The sequence below is a fragment of the Anoplophora glabripennis genome, unplaced genomic scaffold (assembly GCF_000390285.2).
Source record: "Anoplophora glabripennis isolate ALB-LARVAE unplaced genomic scaffold, Agla_2.0 scaffold538, whole genome shotgun sequence".
NCBI lineage: Eukaryota > Metazoa > Arthropoda > Insecta > Coleoptera > Cerambycidae > Anoplophora > Anoplophora glabripennis.
In genome coordinates this window covers 86,053-110,795 of record NW_019416621.1, presented here as the reverse complement: position 1 = coordinate 110,795, position 24,743 = coordinate 86,053, and the positions used below count along the sequence as shown (strand labels likewise).

The window sequence follows — 24,743 nt, the reverse complement described above, 5'->3', positions numbered from 1 at the left end:
ATTTTCAATAGTACTACAGATATATGTATATTATCAACAGTCTTTAAGTACCTACCACTTGTTATAATTCTCATTTATGTTTAAAACGAGATAACATGGAAAATTAATGTTAGTCTATCTTTTGCGGATAAAGCAATTACAATGTATGCATGTGAAACTTATTCATACTCCACAATTCACAAAGTGTAACAATACACCACCCTTTCTTAGGCGATTGTGTGAGATTGAAATTAATAGGGATGCAAATTTTGGGGATGGATTGAGTTTTAAATGAAATTCCACAATAACGACGACAATATGTTTAATTGCGCCTATTCAAACTTAAAAAATGAACACGGAACATAAACGACTTGGGGCAAGTGTTTATCAAAAACTACCACACTAGAAGTGTGTGTGTTAATTAAAAATAATATGAATAGTTTTGCACCCAGAAACAAACCATGGATATTTTCTATAAAAATATAATTTCCCTATTACATCAAACTTTATTAAATAAATAAAATTGGGCCAGACTTATTCCCTGGCGGGTAGCCCGAACAGCTCCGGTTTAAAATCGTTCAGGGACTGTAACACTAACGTAGCTTGTTTCCTGAGTTCTTTACCGACTTCGGATGACGGAACCATGACGGCTTGCATTCCCGCTGCTATTGCCCCTCTCACCCCATTCGGAGCGTCCTCTAGGACTAGACACTGCAGCAGAATAACTTATCATTTATTAATAACGTCTATATGCTGCACTAAGTTTAATGAAATGTATGTTGACTTAAGGCCTATAATAAACGTTGACTAACTTTTCAACATTGTTAAAAACAGTATTTACGAGATTAATAATATAACTTTACTCATTTATTTTCATACTTTAAAACCTTGCATTCAAGTTTGAAAATAATAAAAAATTTAACAGCAATTACATATTTTCTACTGAATAACAATGAAGATGTATTAAATTACATAATCATATTCAAATATTGTAACCGATCAAGTATTTTCCATTGTTAACTTAGTGAATTAAGCTATTATCGCCTGAAGATGATAAAATTAAATTAGAAACCTGTGTTTTCTCCTCATTTGATTGTTTAATTTCAAATAAGCCATATGTGTAAGTCCCGATTTATTTTATATCCTCAATGATAAAATATATATAAAATTAAATAGCAAATTTACCAGAACTAGTTAAAATTTATTTATTATTGCTAGTATACATAAGAGTTAAGTATGTCAACTTGTTGATTAATCTTAGGAGTAAAACAAGATTCAATAAAAAGATTAGAATACATTGATTGTGAATAATTTAAACATCAGTTATCCAAGAATGATCAGAGCATGATATTTTCAAGTGGTTTAATAGTTTGCAATAATCGATATATAATTATTAAATGTAATCACACATTTTCAATCAAATAACAATCACGTTTTATCACCTCTCAATCATGATTTTGGCATGAACCATCGTTATCAATGATTGTTTATATGTATACATGATTTCATCCATTTTTTTTTAATGTTTGGCCTTTATTGGAAATTAGAAACATGTAATGTCATCAAGCCATTTTGACTAAATACAAATATGCACGTTTTTTTAAATATTTTTTTTTTGGTAATGCTATTTGTTGTTTGTTACGTTTATGTACGATTATAGAATTATAGAATAAATATATAGAATTTCTATGTATAATTATAGAATTATATAGTTTCTGTAAAATTATTATACCTGAGACGGATGGGGCTTATCGGGGAACCTCGAGGCACACGCCAAAAATATATCAGGGGCAGGTTTTCCATTCTTGACCTCGGGATCGGTACTCCCACAAACGATATGTTGAAACAACTTAAAAATATCCTGATGGTTCTTTGTCTTAAGCTCCATGGCATCCTGGGCAGAAGACGTCGCCACTGCTATTGGTATCTCGTTCTTATAAAAGTGTCTGACCAATTCCTTAGCTCCCGGCATTAGAACTGGGTTTTGCAGCTCTTCGTGTACTTTTTCCTTGAAAATTATAAGGAATTCTTCAGGCGAAATGGGCAGACCCATTTCTGTGACAGCTATTCTAGCTGTGTCCTCTTCTGGGGTTCCCAAAACTTTCAGTCTAACATCTCTGGTATATTCTTTACCGTACACCGCTGCTATGTCTTTTACGATTTTCTCATACACAGACTCGGACTCTAAAATCAATAATAAACATCGTTAAATTTAAATTTCTGTATTAGAAAAAAGAAACAAAGATTTAAAGATCGATATTTATCCAGCACTATTATACTTTTTAAAAATGGACACTTACCAATAAGAAGTCCATCCATATCAAAAATAACGTGGGTCACTTTCTTTAACATCATTTTCAAACGATTTGAATCCTCTTTAATTTTTTTCTCCGACTTCCCAGAGGAAATAAACAGAAAGTGACAAAGAACACTGATTTTTTTCTCTAATGTCAATCAGATCGCTCGTAAGTGCAATCTCCGATTGACCGGTTGTATCGCCGTCCTTTTATAAATCCCAGTTTTTAGCATCATCAGCGAAAATACACATACGTAAGCGGGACTCGAAAGCTCAAGTATTAAGAAATGTTATATTAGTTCGTGCATAGTGACAGTTACATGTCAACACATTGAATTTGATTTTCAAGTGGCACTTATGCTGCCTCACGTTTAAAAGTTGTGATTTTTATTGATTTTTATTTTATATCTGTTGCTTATCCATAAAAATTTAAATAATTTAATTACTCACACCGACAGGCATAATTATTGTACAAGACAAAGGGAGAATCTCATACCGTCCTTTTCGAGACTAAAGATGCAGTTAACAAAATCGATTTTGTACAATATTTTTTTTAAACTTGCATTATAATAAAAATATAAAATTAAAGAATTATAAAACTTTTCACAAATTATCCAGAGACTTTCTTATCAGCGAACGTTTTTACAGTGTCGAAGAATATCTTGAATTCACACCGCTGATTTAGATTTTTACAAACTTTTGTTAACTTTTTTCACTGTCTGAATCTTGTTCTCTCTTTTGCCTTTATTCAGTCTTTTTTTTTAATATAAATACTACATAAAATAGAGCATCAAAATATAAAATCCAGACAAAGAACTTAAGAAGTATAAACAATAACAGACAAATAAAACAAATAAGCTAATTAACATATACAAGATATGGATTACATTTGCTAGACAAACAATTTTTTTATGTCATTCATAGAATGAAAGATAAGTCGATCTTAATACTTCTGGTAATTGGAAATCATTTGATATAGGGGAGATGCTATTGGTAAATTGGTACGAGGTGTGGGTAATTGTAAAATAGAGTGAAATCTAGAATTAAGTCTAGGAACATGATATAAAATCCTGGAGACTAACGAGTCTACATTTAAAGTGTTATTATTTATGATTTTAAAAAGGAATATAATTGAAAACATAATTTGCCTACGACAGAGACATTGCAATTAAAACAAGAAAGCAATAAATTTTGAGGCGTACCACGAGAAGGATGAAATCCATAATTAATAAAATGAATCTTTAAAAATCACTGCTGTACTTTCTCTAACTGAATATTATAAATATTATAAATGGGACTCCAAATAACCGATGCATATTCAAGTTTGCAACGCACAAATGCTGCATATAATATATTTGAACCTTTACATTCTGAAAGTCCTTAGAATTACGCAGAATAAACGATAATCTAGTATCGAACCAAAGTCAGTAAATTGCGATCAGTAGATGATTTAACTTCCAAGAACAACTTCAGGTCATCCGGATAGAGTAAATAGTTGACATTGAGGCATGCAGTTAAATCATTAATAAAAATAATAAATAACAGTGATCCCAGGATTGACCCTTGCGGGACTCCTAAAGATTGATGGAATTTGCATTATTGAAAGCCTCGATACTGCACAAATTGGTACCTATTACTAAAATAGGATTTAAACAGAGATAATAGAGCAGGGGATATACCATACGACTCCAATTTCAATGTTAATAAATTATTATCAAGTCGATTGAAAGCTTTGGAAAAGGTATACACAATATCAACCTGACTTCCTACATACAAAGCGTCAGCAATAAATTGGTGACATTTATAAAAAACGATGAATTAGCTAGATTTTTACAGAATTCGTGTTGAAACCATAAGACATTTATTATGACTAATCCCTAAACAACTTAAATGTTTCCTGTCCAATTCCCCAAATTGCAAACTGTAGTTAAGAAGTGCCGCGAAGACATAATGAATGTTAGTTTATCAGACTGGTACAATGCTTAAATAATTACTAAAATGGAACACCGACAATTCCGTTCCACTCGTCAGAAATAATAAGTTTTGTCAGTTGGAAAACTTGTCACCTTGAATTCGTAGATTACATTAATCCTTTCCGGGGATGTTTTCCATATCGCGCGGCCTCCGGGAAACTCACGGGCCCAGTCTTAAAGACACTAATCTATTTCATGATTTTTTCTTTTTAATCACGTACTTCGTGATACCTTACTTATAAAAATTCAAACGTTACTTAAATTGTAACAGTCCCTAATCGTCTCGATTACTAAAAAACGTTCAACGGTATGCGGTATTGCCCCGTAAACTACGCCATTGGTCGTGTTCCATCAAAGCGAGATTCTGAAACGGAATGAATTCGAAGCTTAAGTGGGCGAAAATAATTTCTTGCTTCCTGACAGGCTGTGAAAAATTTATGGCCGCGCGGAAGTGATGAGTACCGCCCTTTTTTCATAAAATTTTCTTAATAAAACAAGTTTAATCTTGTTTTCATGTGGAGCGCGGAACGGCAGCACATTAGTCTGAGTTGTTTTATTCATTTCCCCCCGTATTGCCCTTATCTTGGTTATTTATTGACTTGATAGGCACGGGTGGTGTTCAACGCTTGATATTTGATACTAAATATTGTTAATATGCTGTGTCCCTGTGTTTGTAACCTTTCGCAAAAACAACGCGCGCGTCTTTGTCTAAGGGTGAATCCTACACAGTCAAAGGTCACTCGACTTTGAAACGTTTTTTAATTGAATTTTTAATAAAGTCAGTAAATAGAATCATTAAATACTTGTTTATTTATTATGGTGGATTTTCATTATCCGTTAGCATTTCTGACATCGTGGTTTCAATTTATATTCTTAAGTGCAGACATGGATATCTCACTTTATGGACAAACACTGGAATTTTTATGTCTAGGAAAGTTATATAATTTATTTTTGCAGTAGCCAGAAACAGTTATTTACAACATAAAGGAGCTAAGTATTATTTACCAGTTAAGGACGGGCTATAGAGTCCGAGACTGGTAAATTATACTTAACTGCTGGGTGATGTATAATATTTTATATGCTCCCACAGTTGTTTATGGTTCATGAAATAAGGATTAGGTTTTATTTTTTTACACTTCTTAATCAATTCATTTTGACATTATTCGAAATCTTGCAAAGTCGTCTTTGTTGTTTGGATTTTGTCGTTTATAAGGTGTTTATAAACAAAGGTACATAAAAGTAAGCAATTTTTCTGATTTTGAATTATTATTTCTAAATGAGTTATTTTCAAAAAGAAGTGCAGCAAATGCTGCCTGCGAATTTTTATTGCCCGAGAAGTCGAAAGTGAGCTACGGTCGAGCATATAGAAATTTCAATGAATGGTGCCAGAACAAAAATATTGGTGCTTCTGAAATGTCACTGCTAACATATTTCATGGAGAAGTCAAGAACTTTAAAGTTACCGGCGAGTTTGTGGAGTGAATACTCAATGATTAAGTCAACTATTTTCATAGAGGATAATGTGGATATATAAAAATACCCCAAGCTGAGAGCATTTTTGAAAGGTAAGATTGACGGCTATACACCTAAAAAGTCAAACGTTTTTACAAGAGAACAAACCAACGATTTTCTCGTTCAGGCACGTCAAAAATCGTCAAAAAGGGCAAAAATTGGCCAAAAATAAAAAAGTAGCCAACTTTGATCAAATGTATCTCGGTTTCTATTAGTCGTAGGTACTTCTATAAAAGCTTATTTTAAAGGAAAACACATTAACTTTTTTTTTCTGTGAAGCAATGCCTATACCTAATTCCTCTCAGAAAAAAGTTGTGGGCCAAAAACTAAAAAGAAAAAAAACGCATTTTTTCGGTTTTTTTACTTGTTTTTTGGGCATATTTTTGTTAAATATAATTTTTTTGACTTTAAAATGTCTCATTTCGATTGGAAATTCAATTTGCTACAACTTTTCTGATGACAACTATTTAGAAAAAATTCATAGTTTTCGAGTAAAACTCAAAAAACTGAAAATACCACCTTTTTACTTCGTTCTCAAAAACGCACCCCTTTAAAAGGTAGCACTCCGCGGTTTTATCATTTTTTAGGGTCAATTAAACATATCAAACAATAAAATTTCTGTTACGTTGTAGTTCCTATCTAAAGTACATAGTCAATAGCCTAAATGTTACTAAATGTAATAACTGCACAATTACTTTAAATGTTCTTCATAGTAATTAATAAAATGTAATGTTCATCAAATATTTCTATCTATTTGTTCATAAAATATGTATTTATAACTCGAAATCGCTTTTTTCCCGTTGTCCATAGCAACTTCCATTTCTACGCTAAAATCCAGTTACCTCCTTTAAAACAATGTATTTGCAAGTCTATTTACTATAGTGGGCGTAGATAAAATAATAATTAATTGTATGGCATAAATTTCAACATATCAAAAAAAAGACGAAATAAGATGTGACCCTATCGAATACATATCTTTTTGGTCTTGCAATAACGATTTGCCGGGAATTGCTACACCTGATCGGAACGTTAAAAAATTTTTGTTTTTGTGTCCGTGCCGGTTTGCTGCACATAATAATTAGTAATTCAAATTTGCGCCTGTGTAAGCAGCCATTAGGGAATTAAAAAGTTTTTAAAAAGTTAATTCCAAGGAAGTTTTCCGCGAGGGACTTTTAAATACGTTAACTTCTCAATCTCCTTAACGTGGCCCGTGCCTCAGCCAGCGCCGGAAATTCCCGATAGTTGATTAAATACAAGAAGCAAATGAAGTAGTTCGCTACATATTACTCTATTTTTATTTTAATTAAATGCAGGAAAGTTAGTGTAGCTTCATTAATTACGGAAGGAAAGTTTCCTTGGTAGTTCGCGTACCATTCAAATTGGGGCGTAGAAGTATCCTTCTCTCCGTAAAAGATAGGTAGAGCGATGCTTAAAAATTAATTTTTAACAGATATTAAACTTCCGTTTTCATCCGAGGATTGGAGTGGAATCGAAAACGGCTTTCAAGCCGAGGCATTATTGTTAGCCCTGCCAGATATCGGCCGAAGTTAATAACGGCCCAAAACTTTTTCAATGCAGATGAATATTTAAAATTTACCAGAGGAAATTATACGACTTATAAGAAGCAACTTTACTTTATCGACTCGTAGAATCATTTTTTATTTATCGCAAAACATCTGTACTTGAGCGTTATTACCGTTTCGAGTCTAGACACCGAAATCACCGAAAACATCGTAAAATATTCATGCTGTCAAAACCTCGCAGGCGTTTACCCTTGACAAACTTTTATGTAGTGAAAACGCATTCGGGCTAGTAACAGGATTGGATCCTTTAGAGACGGTTTATGGCTTATTACGATGTGGATGGGGTTGCAGAGGACGTTGCCGCTCAAATGGTCTCTGCCAGCAAAAAACTTCAATGAGAACAAATAAATACATCGCATACGCATGCGAAACGAACCATTACGAGAGATAACGCTAAAGATTAGAGATTTTTTTAGTTGATAATGCCAATTGTGAATCGTTGGTTGACTATTAGTCCAGGGAACGAAGAGAAAAATAGGGTAAAACTTCCGAATACTTTTGGAATTTGGAATTAAGCTTATTTTAGCCTGTAGATGAAAAGTTATACAGGGTGTCGCATAATTAGCTGCCAACCCTGAACAGGCCGATTCTAAGATCAAAACTAAGTAAAAAAGTTCATATGAATATGGGTCCGGAAATGCTTCCTAAGGGCACACTATGTATAATTTTTTTTTGTTTGTACAAAAATCAAATATCTTGACTCAGAGAGTAGATAAAAATATGAGCCTGGTTGCAAATGAAAGCTGAATGGATGTAGAATATGGAAAAAATATGACTGATACGATTTTTTTTTCTATATGACCTTCGAATGACTAGGCAAAGTCTATGCAACCCAAAAATTTTATGGATTTTTCTAATTATATCGGTCCTAATTCTCTTAAAATTTATTCCAATGCACACGATTTTGCACAATTTGGCACGGCAATTCCATAATTTTTCTAATGTTAGCAAAGTCTCTCCAAAGTCGGTATTATTTTCAAGCTTTTTGACACTGTTAAGCAAGAAAATTATTCACAAATTAAAGATTAATTATCAACCTGGGTTTCTGTTTTTTATTTTACAAATAAAAGTCAAATAAACACACTGTAGAAGGTAAGCAGTGACTTATGGATAAATTTTAAGAGAATTAAGACCGATATAATTAGAAAAATCCATAACATTTTTGGGTTGCATAGACTTTGCCTAGTCATTCAAAGGTCATATAGAAAAAAAAACGTCTCAGTCATATTTTTCCCATATTCTACATCCATTCAGCTTCAGGCTCATATTTTTATCTACTCTCTGAGTCAAGATATTTGATTTTTGTACAAACAAACAAAAATGATACATAGTGGGGCACAGGGACCCATTGAAGAGGGAGGAATGGAAATCATTTTTTTGCAATATCTCAATCGCGTTGTGATAAATGAATGAAATTTGGTATACACAGCTAAATTTTTATGATAGAAATATTTTCAATAGTTTATGGTATTATAAATATTTTATTACAATATTTCAACCCTTTAAAAACTTACACCTAAACACTTTGAAATGATTTGATAGTACAAATAGGATAAATTAAATTCTTTTACCTGTTTATAATTTTATAATACAATTTATAATTCATCGCATTGTTTTAACCCTTCAAAACCACCCCCAATGACAAAATATAAAAAAAATGGCTCTTAAATTATTTAAAATTAATTATAGCGTCCTCCTATAGTGTTTATCAGATCACTGGGTTTCTTATAAATCACCTTTCATCATACAAATAAAAACAATTTTATACATTTAAAGGTGATAAATAGAAAGGGAAAAAGTGAATTATAAGTATATAGAATGCTCCAAAGTTGTGGATAACCAAAATATTGATATCCTCTGAAAATTGAAGCGGTAAGGTACCGTTGGTTTTTTAACGATAACTTCCTGATTTTAAAGCTATTAAAACGATCAAAAAACAATTTTACTGAAGATTTCGACAGTTAAAAATTTTGCAAAATTTAATATTTTTAAACCTCTTTTATTAAGATTTTTCAGATTAAAGGGTTTGAACAATATGACTTTCGCCTTCAACTGGAAACTTCTACCAGCGACACATCTGTTAATTTTTATCCTACACAAAAAACACCAAAATATTCTGTGAAAAAAAAACTAAACTTTTGTACTCTTGAATATTTTTTGTATCATTTTTATTTTTAAAGTTATTTTCAAAAATACGTTATTTTTTGTTGGAATTAAAAAATATTTTTCAATCACAACGTAATATTTTCAGAAATATGCCTTCTAAACCGCTTAAACTTGTATAATATATTGTTAGCACATAAAAAATGTAAATTGTAGAAGGATGAGAAATTCATCAGTTTTTGTACTGATTTTTTTTCCGAAAAAAACGAATTAACAGTTTTATTTTGATCATAACTCTGTTAATTTTTATGCTAATGACTTAAGGTCAAGTTCATTTTAAAGTGAAGTACTTAAAAAAATGTTCTGTGCATTTTTTTGAAAAATAGATTTTTTTTAGTTATTTTACGTCAAATGCTTCTAATTTAGTATCTCAGCACCTATTGCACCTACATAAATGAAAAAAACCTCCATCTCTTTCTTTTCTATAAGCTTCATTTTCTTCGTGATGTTTTTTTTTTCCATAGAATGTCTATTTTCCGAGTTATTCGAGAAAAACTACTGAAAAACGTTTTTTTTAATTAAAAATATACATTTTCAATCACCAATACCAAAATATTGACTTAACGAAAAATGTTCATAAGATACTTTTTGCTTAAAATTAATTGCTTTATCGATTCCTGGGGTTATTTTCAATATTATATTTTTCACCCCCTAGAAGGGTTGGCTTCCACCCCCTGGGCAAAAGCGCTCATCGGCACTATATAACTTTTGTTCTTTGAGCTATTTTCTACTTACAGTCCAAATTTCACGTTAATGGGTTCTATCCGAAAGAATTCGGAGAGAAAACCGTTGATTCCCTGGACTATATGCTCAGCGGTCACGTGACTTGTAATCATTTATGAAGGCTCTTTAAAAACTGTCAGTTAAAGAAAATACAGAAGTGAAACGACTTTGGCGGACAATAGCGACGTGTTTGACGACGTGACTATGCTTTAGTTGCGCCATCTTAATGGAAAGTTCGACTAAAATCCCATACCACTACCCCTGTCCGTGTACCAACATACAAAAGTCATTTCTAGTGTATAATTTGGAATCTGCAACCCCAAAAACCCCTGAGTGATCATCGTTGGAAAAAAAGAACAACTCTTGTCATTTTGATACCATCGATATGACAGTTATCAACTGCCAAAAGGCATTTTTGCTATCAAATTCGAGATCGGCAACTTCAAAAATCCCTTGGGTATTATTATTTTGACAATATGATTCCTTTTTATTTTAATAGTCTCGATATGACAGCTGTCAGCTGTCAAAAGTGATTTTCAACTTCAAATTTGGAAATACACCCCCAAAATCCCTCGGAAATAACTCTCAAAAAACCAGTTCATTTGCAGTATCGATGTGACAGCTGTCAACTGTCAAGAGGCATTTCTGATATCAGATTCGTAATTGACGATGTCAAAAACCCCTTTCCCAACAACATTATCCAAGATCTCGAGTCGCTTCGTCAATATGTCACCGCTTTGGCAGCTGTCATGTGTCAAATTGTATTTTTCACCTCAGGTTCGTAATCAGCGACCCGAAAAACATAGGGATCCGTGGCGGAAATATCACTGCATTCTCGTATGCTCCAAAAGGTTAACGACTCCACCTCGTACTTCAGTCGGTATCTGGCCATCTAGATACAAGCGTTTATTTTTAAAGGACGCCATTTAAGAGCTTTTGACCTAAACGAGTGGCCTGTAAATGGGGTCGTTTAATGTCGATGATTATTTCGAGGGGTGCCGCCCTATCGGTTCGACCCTCATTTAAACTGATTAGCCCTAATTAATAACTCTCTATTCCGCGAGCGGTCTCCGAATCGTCTGCAGCCTTTGACTGGAGGAACCTTTATAAACGAATTGCGTTCGGTACTAAAACAGTAATTTTGAATATTCATCAGTTCGGTCCTCGCGTGAATACCGAGTATGTGAAAACTGAGAGCAGTCGGCGTAGGAGTTTCCCGAATCTCGGCAAACGTGGAATTTCCCGACGAAATTAACGTAATAAATAATACGAAGTGCGAGGCAAACGGGCGGGCGGCTGTTTCTTAAATGTAGACGGCGCTAATGAATTTTATAATGTCTCCCGCTGATTCTTGAGGCTCCGAACGTTCATGTCTTCATCTGTTGTATAAATAAAAATTTTGTCAGCTGCAGTTTTTACATCAAAACATCAAAAATGCTGATGCTGATTCAATTGTATTGTTCCAATGACATAGCTCCATTACATTAAAAATCATAAATTGGAAATTTGTGGCACTTGATATGAATCTAAACCTGTTTAAATTGCGCCTAATATTCCGGTTTAACCGGAAATGACCCTAACTTTTTTTATTTTAAATGACACCCTTTATATTTTTCTAAAAATTTGAATTCTACAAAAATCCCTGTTTTGTGAAGTGTTACACTTTGATTTATACTTGAAAACAGAAGTGAAATTGCATTTTAAGTGTTTCCAAAATTGGGATTGTACAAATCAATGCGATTTACGACTAAAGTAGGCTTTGAAACTATTTGAATATTGATTGTTTACTTTGACAGTTCATGAAGTGTTATTAAAATTTGTATTAATAAGTTGCCTCGAACAAAATTGGTACATATTCAAAATGAATAACGACAACTTTACAAATCAAGAAAATTGGATATGATCCTAATTTATGAGGAATGCAGAAAAGAAACAGACATGCCTTTCGTGTTTACGGAGAGCGGTATCCTGACAGACGTATGCCAAGTGCTTTGTACGTTATACGTCTGGCTCAATATACATCTCTTAAATTAAGCGACATGAGGGGCCCTATAAAAAAAAAACAGTTTTTAAAAGAAAGACTGCTACTGCTGAAGAGCACAGTTGGTGTTTTGAGAAGTGTGTTTAATAATCCACATATTTTAATTCGAGAAATTGAAGCGATATCTCTCGTTCTTCTATTCAATGAATCTTAAAATCCGGCAAAGTCAGACCTTTCAAAATCCATCTGCATCAAGGATTAGAACCAGGAGTTCATGACAGAAGATTGGCACGTCTTGCATGGCTAGCGACTGTTTGTGAAGATAGTATTATTACCTCAATTTTACGGTCAGATGAAGGACGTTTTCATATAATAAAACTGTCAACTGACACACTTGCCATTATTGGTCTGTAGATAATCCTCATTGGATGAGAGAGACTAATTTTCAAAAAATTTGGGGAATTAACGTATTGTGCGGCATGATCAATTAGTACATTATTGAATCCAAAGTTTTATGAAGGAACATTAACTGGTCAGGCATATTTAGAATTCCTTCAGAGCGAATTTCCAGGTTTTCTTAAAAATCTTCCTATGAATACCAACATGCCAACATGTGTAAATTAAATTTTGCCTAACAAGTGGATCGACACATATGGACCAATAAGATGGCCCGGAAGAGCACCCGATCTAACGCCGTTAGATTATATAAATAAAATTAATAGACCAGGGCGGTTTTGAACTGGATGTGAGAGGGGGCGAGCAATTTTTTTCTGGATTACCTTCAGTACGACATAATAAAAGTGTAGATCCCTAGATCTGGACGAGGTCCGGAACATTTTCTGAATTGCCAAATATGTTTAAAAAATTTTTAAAAATACCTATTTTATCTGAGTTTTTTACTTATATCTTGTAACCTATGCACTTTGGAAGAATATTGAAGAGGAAAAAAAGTTTTAGAATTGAATTTTGCACTATACTGCAAGTTAAAATTGTTTAAATTGATTACTGATGTTGCAAAATAGCAATAATTGATGAAAAAAGCAAAATAATAAGTAAAGTTTTTTGGATAATTTTTTAGAAATATTTTAATTGCTCCGAGGCCATTTTGATAAAAAAAACTTTAGAGTACAATAAAACAACACGGCAAATTTCATTAAAATCGGTTCGATAGGTTCCACAAAATAATTTTTAGAAAAAAATTTTGAAAAAAAATTTTCGAATTTTCAAAATGTTGCACAAAGAAAGCATTTAGCTAGATACTTGAAAATTTTTCAGGTGAAGTGGTGAGACATTCAAGGGTCTATTCTGGAGCCACTGTTGTTTGTTATCTTTATTAATGATCTAACTGAATGACTTGATGTCAGCTACTTATTTTGTGCTGTTTTTGGAAGTTGTATATAATTTTTTATAACATTAATAAACGAGATATTAATCTATCTTTTAAATTTGCTTTAGATGAGGTTCATACAATTCTTAATAGTATTGAAACCAATATATTTTCCACCACAAGTTTGATGATAATATGTAGGATTCGAATAAAAATTTTTAAAATGAAAAAAATTTATGTAAGTCGAAAGTATTCTGTGGCAAAACAACATAAATTTTTTTTTTTATACGCTACTGAAAATAAAGCGAGAAAATAAAAACTTCACATATTTGATTTCACTGAAATTATATGTGGTGGAATGAGTGTGAACCGCACCTACTGGTGTGCATTTATTTCCAAATGACCCGCAGTTAAGCCACATGCGACCAGTCGGTTTTATTTTAAACAGCTCTATCGCAAGAAGAATATTTATTTGCATTTCGAATTTAAATTTTATCGCCTATAAAGGCGTACTTTTAGTACTTCTGATCCCGGTATTCGTCAGCAACAAGTCCCCCAAGTGTTCTTTTAAATTTCTCGTTTATTGCTTCATGATTTTTTTTCGATATCTATCAAATGGTATTACATTTTGTATGAGCTAGAGAACTGTGTTACAGTTGATGTTTGAATGTCGCCCTCTTCATACAAGTGTTACAGGATATTATTACATTTTTTGCGTCCGTTGTATAATAAAATAAATGTAATTAACATAAAATCTGTACATATTAAATGATATTTTGTCTAGATTTATGAGGCTTTATGTATTCATTAAACTTTTCACCTCATTTATTCTGAATGATTATAATTAATGCACAAATTAATTAAATTCTGCAACAGTATTTCATACTTTGGTTTAGTACTACAACGGGATGAGTTTGGCTGAATATTAATTTTACAAAGTAGGCATTAATATTAATCTAATTAAAAATTCAGGTCGGTCCGAATTATTTTTATATAGCTTGGCGCATTAGCGTTTCCATTGTCTGGATTCATTTATTTGTTATTTATTTCAGCACAAGGGCATAATTTATAAATTATTAAATTAACATTATTTCATTTACCACGTTAGGAGTCGTGAAAGACGAAGACGCTCAATAAACAAGCAGAGAAAGAAAGACGGTAGGTGATTATTTGGAATAAAAAAGCAGACACAAATGCCATATACAGGGGGTTTATAAATATGGTATTAAACTCGGATATGAAACAGGAAATTTAAGTCATTTTAAGCAGAGAATATTCAAAAACACTTTGTAAAAATGTTACAGGGTGATAAAAGTGTACTGCCAAAATTTTGTTTTTAAACAATTTCGACATAGATAATCAAATATTATGAGTTCTTAAAAAAACAGCCTTCGCTTTTTCGCTAATTTATTTTTTTCTAAACGACCATCTTAAACACAGAAAAGTACTTCTATTCCATATTGATAATCTGTATAATTTTTGAGAAAACAAGCGATACGTGTGTTTATGCTCTTTGACGATATTTATTTCAGATGTCAAGAAAGTGCTTAAAATATTTATTGTTAATTTTCTCAGAACAGTTTCAAAAGTACCTAATTTATCACAACCCTGTATAACGAAGAAAATATGACTAGTATGTAACAAATATTTCATCATCTCCCCTTCTAAATATGCCAACTTTAGCCGCTGTTGGAGAATTAATTAGGAAATATGATAACCTCCTGTGGAGGGAAATAAGTTTTCTTCTAATTTTCCAGTTAATATCTATTCGAACTGACGATACTGTGTGTGCTTTTACTAGGCAATAATGGATAGTGATAAAGGAACAAGGATTAATGATAGCAGATGTATTCTAAACATTTTTTTTTATAAGACAGGTGTAGGTGTTTCTTTCAAACCGTTGCATCTTTTAACAAGTATTTTTTGGACTGTTCAAGAAATATGAACACTTTAATATTAACGCAGATGCACATGAAATTTTAAGTAGGTAACCTTATAACATAATTTAAACCAAAGGAAATATTAACCTAATTAAAAAAAAGTATTGAAAATTTTAAGGGATTTGGTGACATTCCTTGGTCTTCATAAAAAAAGATGACGTAAAATATTTTCGGTATTACGCTTACGCAAAAAGTTCAATTTTTTTTTTTTGATTGACTAACCTCTTAGTCATAAACAAACAAAATAAAACAGATTGTATCTATTTCAACGCGAAGGGCACTTTTAATACTGTATATCAGTATTGATTTTAAAAAATTTAGATCATTATGATGAAAAGGGTTTGGCACTTGAATGGATGCAAAGAGTAGTACTTCTAGGAAGAATTAAAGCAGATATGGTCCAATAACAGAATTGCTCATTTGGGTGTTCCTCAGGGAAGCGCTTTGGGTCCATCATTTACAATTTTTATCAATCATTTAAAAGTATATTTCAATTTAATAATAATGTAAATATATTGAAATGAAATCAGATATGAGATAACAAAGCAAAATGTAAATCAAAGGTCTATTTAAAAGACAAAGCAGTAAATATGATGGTTTGAAGTGGTTATTATTTATTGTTGTTAGTATGGAATCAGTATTAGGAATCATATCCGTTACCGATATCTAATAGAAGTTAAAATGATAGAGTATTTATAGATAGTTATAGTATATGGTATAATATTAAGTAGGAAAAATTATTAAAGGTCAAAGAAGAGTGTATATCAATAAATCAATATGTCAAAGAAATGTCAAAAATTTAAAGTGGGATTCACATAGAATCAAGTAGTAAATAGAAAAGTAACATAAGAGTAGAGAATGAGAAATATTTTGAAGTGGAGTGTAAATGGAGATTGTTAAGAAACCATAATAGCGTATAAGTGTAAAGGTTAAGTGAAGTGAGGTGAGTGAAAAAGAAAAAAAAAACCGGCAAGTAAAAAAGAAAGCAGAACGAGATATGTGAAAAGACCTTAACAGAGGAAAAACCAAAATCAAGGTAATGGAAAAATAAAGGATAATTATTGATTAGTTACAAGAAATTAGAGAGAGAGACGTCAGATATTATAGAAAATTATTAAAAGAATCCGGAAGATAAGTCGAAGCAGCAGAAAGAAATCGAACTATACACATCAGCAGCAGAGGGAAAGCGGAAAGCCAGCAGCCAAGAGAAAGAAAGACGATCACAGACGAGGTCCAGGAAACCAGACAAATAAGAGGCCAGAGGAGCAGCATCAGTAGCAGGTTACAAGGAAATTAATCAGAAAACGGAGTAGCAGATAGTGCCCAAGCACATACTGAAACAGGAAAGGAAAGGAAACAAATAAAAACCGGTATATAAAAAGAAAAGGTACCTTTCTTTTTTTTTGATTGTCATATAAAATTTGTGCACAGACTAAACAGTAAATTTCGTTTAAAAACTTGCTATATTTAAAATCAATCAGCTGAAACAAATTTAAGTCAGTGATATATCAAGCATTATCCAAATATTTGGCCAATTATTTAAATTTATAGATCATAAGATTAGATATAAAGAGGAACACATTAGAACAAGAAATTACACGAGTAAATATAAATTAAGTCCAAAAGGCAACCAGTAATACAGATCAAAATAAATTCTTGTTTTATGTGGGCAAAACATTGTAAGAACTTCAAAATATTTGACAATTTGTGTGACATTTCTTATTTGAAACATTGATATACTATATTAAATACCAGATTGATATTAATAAATTAATTTAAACATCTCTTGTTTTTAAGTTGTTAGTTTGCATGGTTTCTGGAAGAATACCAGTTTGAATTGAACCAACTCCTGAGCAGGGTCTATAGTTAGCAGGGCAAAGTATACAACCAACACTACACTAAAAAGTAAAATTACAGGTTACACTAAAACTTAATTTAAAATTAATTTGGCGCTCATATAAACGCATAGAAAAAGTATCACATAACTACACCTTAACAATATACAAATATAGTTAAATAAAACGTTTTGTGCTTTTTATGTATAATCTTGTTCTACTAATATTAAATAATCCTAATAAAATGTGGAAATGGTAAGATTAGTACAAATAGTAAGTAAGAAGAAATACTAGCTATATTGTTGGTGTAAATCAAAGCTAGTTAGGGCATGTAGCCCATATTGTAGTTGTTACCTGCAATATCAACAGTTAGGAATCTTGTCTGTATGGTTAAATATCCTTTGCATATTTAAATTTTTTTATAACAAAGAAAACTTTGTATGACTTCATTTGATGGAAATTTTTTTGTATTATTTGAATTAATACAGCAAAAAAAGGCTCCAATGTTATTTAATTATCTTCCAGCAACTGCCAAGCAATTTGGAAGCAATTCCAGTCTTTTTTTTTTTAATTAGAGCATTTTATAACTTACTCTATAAAGTTTATATTTTTTTATTGCTTATAATTATTTTGATTTAGTCCTATTTTACTATTAATTTATTTGACAATGATATATTTACCGCAGCCTGTATGTGTATCTCTTATGACTTGTTTGTAAAGTGTATTATTGTTATTCGTCCCAGACGTAGAACTGTTGTTACCTTCTTGTCTACCAAATTTCGGTAATTGAATTCAAACCGTGCAAAGTAACAACTAGATAAATAAAAACGAGCCCGAAAGATAAATATTAATTATAATTCTATGCGTACACAGTCTCCCGTTCTGTTTATTCAATTAGCCTACATTTCCTGGAGGTAATTACCGTGAGTAGTATCTGCCAGGGTAAAAGTAGTAGGGGAAGAGCGAAAATTTACCTGCCGCGGTGGGTGATTCTCAACTTTGCGCGACCTAGCTGTGCAATAATGAAACTACTGGTCCGGCGGGACATTGTTGTTGTCCGTCCGTCGAAGAAAAAGGACGCAGGAAGTTCACCACTTTGCCAACGGAAGTAGAAATTGAGGATTTCCATTGAATAGATGCTTTCTAGTGCTAATAAAACGAGCTGTCAGACTTCGAGTGCACGGATACGAGTATACGTTTAAATAGAACATTTTGCCCTGAAGTCCTGTCAATAAGCCACCATATAGTTTAATTTCTTAAAATTAAATAACGCCAATGTTAATAAATGTAGGTACCTAAATTAGATTGAGTCAACTGGTTTTTTTTCTAAAGTTGCATCATTATTTTCTAGAAACTATAGTTTGTATGTACCGAGAGATCCAGAATGATTGATGCCGCTGCTACTTACAAATATTTTGTGTGCCGCTCACCTATTATTTTCACTCTTCCTAGTTGGCAACATTGACAGTAATTTACTTCGTTCAGTGGCGGGTTAACTGCAGTGGCAATAGGGTCACATGTTCATTTTAATCATAAAAATACAACACAAAAAGCAGAATCAAGCATTAATTAATTTGAGGGGTTTATTAATTTGTTAAAGGAGTGGATTAAATAAAGACGATTTATATATTATTATTATTATTAACCTCAAAACTAACATCGAATCGATTTTTAACAATTATTTATCTATCTTGTATTCTTTATGCGATCTTCAAAGTAAAAGCAACAATTTTTAAATGAATTTACGTTTACTTTCCTGATTTAGAAATGCGAATAAAAATCGATTTAAAATTTCTTAAATTCTAACATAAAAAATGTTACATATAAGAAAATTTTAAATAATAATTGCTTTATCGGTTTAAATTTAAAAAAAGTGAATATGCACTTTTAATTTTGACCACAATTCTGTCCCTACCAGTAATAATAATTTTTGTAATTAATTTGTTATAATTTCTAACACTGCCGTGATTAATGGGTATTAATAAGGTCGAGCAAACAGACGTATAATGGGTACATTATACAATAGTCGTGGATAAATAGTATATTATGTTACTAGGAGTAGAAGGCGATCATTATGTGTTGAGCCCAAAAGTTTGCTCGCCGAGGCGTTAGCCGAGGCTGAGCAAATTGGGCAAAACACATAATGAGCCTTCCACTCCGAGTGACATATACTATTTTTTCTTCAAGCGTGAATATAAAAAATTACTAATTTTGAAAATTTATAGCGGATAACGCGATGTTCAATCTCAGCACAAAATAAAATCAGTAGGTAGGTAATACTATTTATTTTATACATTTTATACATTTTATTGATTAATTAAACATGACAGTTTTAACCACTTTATTCATGAATAAAAAAACAAATGTAACAATTATTTTTCTTTAATTTGAATTAAACGAATAAACATCTAAATTACCTACATGTCTATCATCAAACTTTATTTATTAACATGAATATTAAATGTGCAATTTTGTATGGTACAGTTGTTGATATTTAAAGCGCTGCTGGCTGTCTTTTTTTCAAAGTTTACAGTTCTGTCGTTGAATACGTTACTTGTAATAAGGTTCTCAGTTTCAGTGTTAACAATTGTACCATTATTAACAGAAAAGTCTTCGATTAAATTATTTTCAGGATCAATATTTACAGTTTCGCTTGATGTACTTGGTTCATTATACTCTAATGGGTTTAATATTTTCATCGCTATCTGTTTCTTATTGTTTACAGAATCTTCAATGTATCCTTCAGCGACGCTGGTAGATTTCCATCCACCATGTCGCTTTAGGGTTGTAATGTCTCCACCATTATCAACTAAGATAGTTGCCGAGGTTCTTCTAAGGCAATGCCCCGTATATTCATGTGGATTTGGCAACCTTAAAAATGATGCAACATCTTTTGGCACTTTTGAAATTTTATGTATGCCCATTACAACACGATGACAATGGCCATTTTGATATTTAATAAAAAATCTATCAAAAGTTATGTCTTTTGGCCGAAGAGTAGCATATTTTCTGTATAAATTTAAATAAAACTCTCCAATTATGGTAAATGAACGATGTTTTTTAGTTTTTGTATTGGGAATATTTACTAATATTATATTTCCCAAATCTTTTACATCATTAACTTTTACTTGAATGAGTTCATCGCATCTACAAGCTCCTGTGACTCCAAATATTAGTGCAACCTAAAAAATATAGAATTATTAATTTTGTAACAATAAAAAAAGTTGGAAAATGCAAGGAAATTCTAAAACATGACGTAATTTTAAGACATCTATATTTATGAGTTTTTACAACATTCTTCCAATGAGCTATCTTTATTTCCGAAAATTGTTTATTATTCTCGTAATGGATACTATAAAATAACTTGAAGTTTACAAATTATAACAAAATTTTGTATTACAAATATAAAAAGGTTAAATATATATCTACCTATAATTTAAAAAGTACATACCTTGGTTGCTAAATATTTATCATCAGGTGCTTTATTCAGGAATTCGTCAAATTCTTTTTTAGACAAAACTTTCGACTTTTTTGGTTTATAATTTTCACCTTGTCGTTTCAAAAATGTAATTAATTTTGAATATTTCTCAATATTTACATTGTGTTCTATGTTTAATTTAGATTTTACCATTGAATATTGCGCCCATAAAGTTGAACTTTTCAGTGTTCTGGATAATCTTGTAAAATATGCTATCATCACATTTTCTGAATAAATATGTGCATTATTTTCTTTTGCCCAATTTATGAATTTATCATAAGCATTTTCATAAATTTTTCTCGACTTTGTTGGTATAAGTGTTGCCACTGATGTATTTGCAATTTCCAGTAATTCTGGTGGTGTGCACTGCATTTCTTCAGACATTTTAAAAACGACCCGACGCGACATCAAATTTCAACTGACACTTAATGAAACGTCAAAGCTTCTTGAATCTTTAATTCGTTGCTAGGATACTTACCTACACATTGTTACATTTTTTTACTAGTTAAAAAATGATAAATATTTGTACTAGTTAAACAATAGGCTGCTTCTAAAGGAGGTGTATATAAGTATTATTATACGCTTGAAGAAAAAAATATTTAATATTAATTAAGAACAAAACAAAACTATGAGTTGTTTCTTCCAGTTATCTTGCAAAGTAGTATAACAGATCATTATTCAACTGTTCTTCGTGTGTCTAGCCTATCTGTAATAAAAAATAAAATGAATTATAAGAAAAAATATAAAATTTATTTAAATTATAAAAAACTAAATCAAACTCTTGAAAATGAATCATTTGATAATTTGTATCAGCAGGGCGACGTAGACATGGCAACAGAATATTTTGTTGATTATTTAAAAGAAAACATTAATAAATGTACAATCAAAAAGTTGATAAAGAGAAATGAAATGAAAAGGTCACTCTCGATTACTGATGGGTTAGTAAAGTCGATTAACAAAAAACATGCACTATACAAAAAAGTACAAAACAATCCGGATAATATAGAAACAAAAAGAGAATATACAAATTATAGAAACTTGCTTACCAATTTAATAAAGAAATCTAAAATTAGTTACTACCAGCCGTTAGTAGAAAACAATATAAATTGTAATAAAAAATTGTGGGAAAATCTAAAAAATATAAATGGAAATAAAATTAACATTAGTGAAGTTAAACAAATTAAAACTGGGGATGACAACGTAACCAATAATCCAATTGAAATTGCTGAAACTTTTATCGCATTTTATAGCCAAATAGGGAGTTCATTAGCTAGTAAAATAAAGTATGACTCAGAATATAAATGTAAACAGACAAAAATTTTACAATCAATCTTTCTTCAGCAAACTAATGAGAGTGAAACTAAAAAAGTTATTATGCAGTTGAAGGAGGCAGCATCTCCAGGTATTGACGGTTTGAAATCAGAAACGTTAAAAAAAATTGCACCTTTTCTCTGTAAGCCGTTTAGTTTTCTAATCAACCTATCAATAAAAAATGGAGTATTCCCAAATTGTTTAAACAAGCATTAATAAAGCTTATATTTAAATCCGGTGATAAGTTAGACGTTACAAATTATAGACCAATATCGCTGCTGAGCAACTTGTCAAAAATATATGAAAAAATATTGAAAAAGAGAATAACTGAATATTTGTCTAAATACAACATCTCATCAAAGCAACAATATGGCTTCCAAGAAGCTATGTCAGCGGAGGATGCAATGGCTGATTTAACTGCTGAAATTTATAAATCTTTAGATAAAAATAAAAAGGCGCTTTGTATTTTTGTTGACTTGTCTAAAGCATTCGACACTGTTTCTCATACAGAATTATTAAAAACACTTGAAAATATTGGGTTTAGGGGTGTTATACTGGATTTAATGACAAGTTACCTAGTGGATAGAGAGCAAAGCGTTAAAATTAGTGAGCAAGTAATTTCCAAGAGAGTGGTGAAATACGGGGTGCCTCAGGGTACTGTCCTGGGACCGATACTTTTTAACATTTATATTAATGACTTGTTTAAACAATCTTCACTAGGCAAAATTATTAGTTTTGCTGATGATACGACAGTATACTATACAGCGGATAATTGGTTAGAATTGAGAAATATTGCTGAAAAAGATTTTTCTGAAATAATGCGTTTTTTTAAATTCAAACTCCTGACAATTAATACTAAGAAGACCTTTTTCTTACCATTTGCCTGTTATAATGACGCATTGCCAAACTATAAAACGCTTAATTTTCAGTTAGATACAAATATAGAAATATCAAAGACAGATGCAATTAAATATTTAGATGTATATATTGATAAAATTCTTCGATGGAATCATCATATTGACTATATAGTGAAAAAGTTGAGAAGCTTGATAAGTAGATCTTTATAGATGTATATTTAACGAACGCTATTTAAAAATTCTTTACTATGCTCTGGTGCAGTCCCATCTTACTTATGGAATAATAATATGGGGTGGAGCTACAAATACTCATTTAAAAAAGCTTGTATGCATGCAGAAGTGGCTACTTAAGATTATTCACAGCAAAAATTATTGGTATCCATCAGATGTACTTTATAAAGAAGCACAATTATTAGATATCCGTCAGTTATTCTTCCAAAACCTAGTCATTAAATATTATAAAGATAAATCCAGTACCAAAGATATAGCTCACTCTTATGATACCCGAATAAAAAACACGTCTGTGGTAATACCTAAATGTCATAAAACAATTGGTCAGAGATGTTTCACTTACCTAATTCCTATTGTGATATCTGAAATTCCTCTGCATATAAGAAGAATTAATTCATTGAAGCTACTAAAAAAGACGATACAAAAATGGTTATTAATTACGCCACGTGAAAAGATACACCTAATAATTGATAGGAAAAATATTTACTGATTTCAACATTAAACATTCGAGTTCAGTCTTCTGAATTATTATTATATATATTATATATTATATATTATTCTACTATATTCTCCAGACGAAATACCAAACAAAATTGCTGTTATGCTCTGTTCATAATTTGACAAATAATTAAAAACCATTGTTCAGCCCACGCACAAGTTTACTTTTGTGGGCTTCTCTATATTTATTTTGTCCTTTTAGTGTACTTGTCATGTGTCATCTGACTTATGTTTCCTCATTTGTCATTTGTAAGAAGTGATTGAATAAATATTATTATTAATTAATCACAATTTATTTATAATGAATGTTCAAAATGTCTGCCTTCGTTCTGAATACATAGATTTAGTCGTCTTCTTAAACTGTCAAATACATTATGTAATTCATTTTCTGTAATATTAGCTAATTTATTTGTTATAGCATCCTTTAGTTCATCCACTTTGTGTAAACGGTTTACATATATGGAATTTTTTAATGTTCCAAAAAGATAATAATCTAGGGGATTTAAGTCCTGAGATCATGGAGGCCATAAATATTTAATATTCATTGAATTATTGCACATCTATGGCTGTTAATGAGCTTGCTTACCGACCATTTGAGTGGCTATATCCGTATTTTAATCCACCACAAAACTGGAACTCTACCATTATTAAGTTCGATGACCAACACCTCTGGAATCAATCTGGTACTGGAGAGACGCCCAGGAAACTGTGTCAACTATGGGTTAGAAACCGATAGGCACCCATTCTGGGATAGGATTTTACCTTTTCCTTTTAGATTTTTTTTGTTCCATAGCTGTGTTACAAGTCTCAACAATTCAGATGTGCCTCAAAAATGTCGTAACATATTTCGAAATTCACTACACATTTCTCAACTCTGGAGTTGAAGCTTGCAGGCCGTAGCGGAGTCGACTTGAGCCAACGTCACGAGCGCCGCAAACCGGATTGAGATAATTATATTTTATTGTCATATCAGATCTCCGAGGTTGAGATAATGTTCTGCTTTTAGTGCGATTCCGTTCGAGCGGCGGCCCTCATTATGCTCCTCCGGATACGTGGA

At 31.6% G+C, this 24,743-nt stretch overlaps 1 protein-coding gene across 1 annotated transcript; it reads right to left on the bottom strand.

The window, feature by feature from the left end:
* Positions 1 to 284: 284 nt before the first annotated feature.
* On the bottom strand, positions 285 to 2,470 carry LOC108911645 (probable pseudouridine-5'-phosphatase). Its single transcript, XM_018716630.2, has 3 exons — positions 2,280 to 2,470; positions 1,712 to 2,163; positions 285 to 690 (listed from the first exon to the last, which is right to left on the bottom strand). Exons 1-3 carry the CDS (start codon positions 2,332 to 2,334, stop codon positions 514 to 516), a joined length of 684 nt encoding a protein of 227 aa, XP_018572146.1. The 5' UTR covers positions 2,335 to 2,470; the 3' UTR covers positions 285 to 513.
* Between the last annotated feature and the right edge of the window lie 22,273 nt (positions 2,471 to 24,743).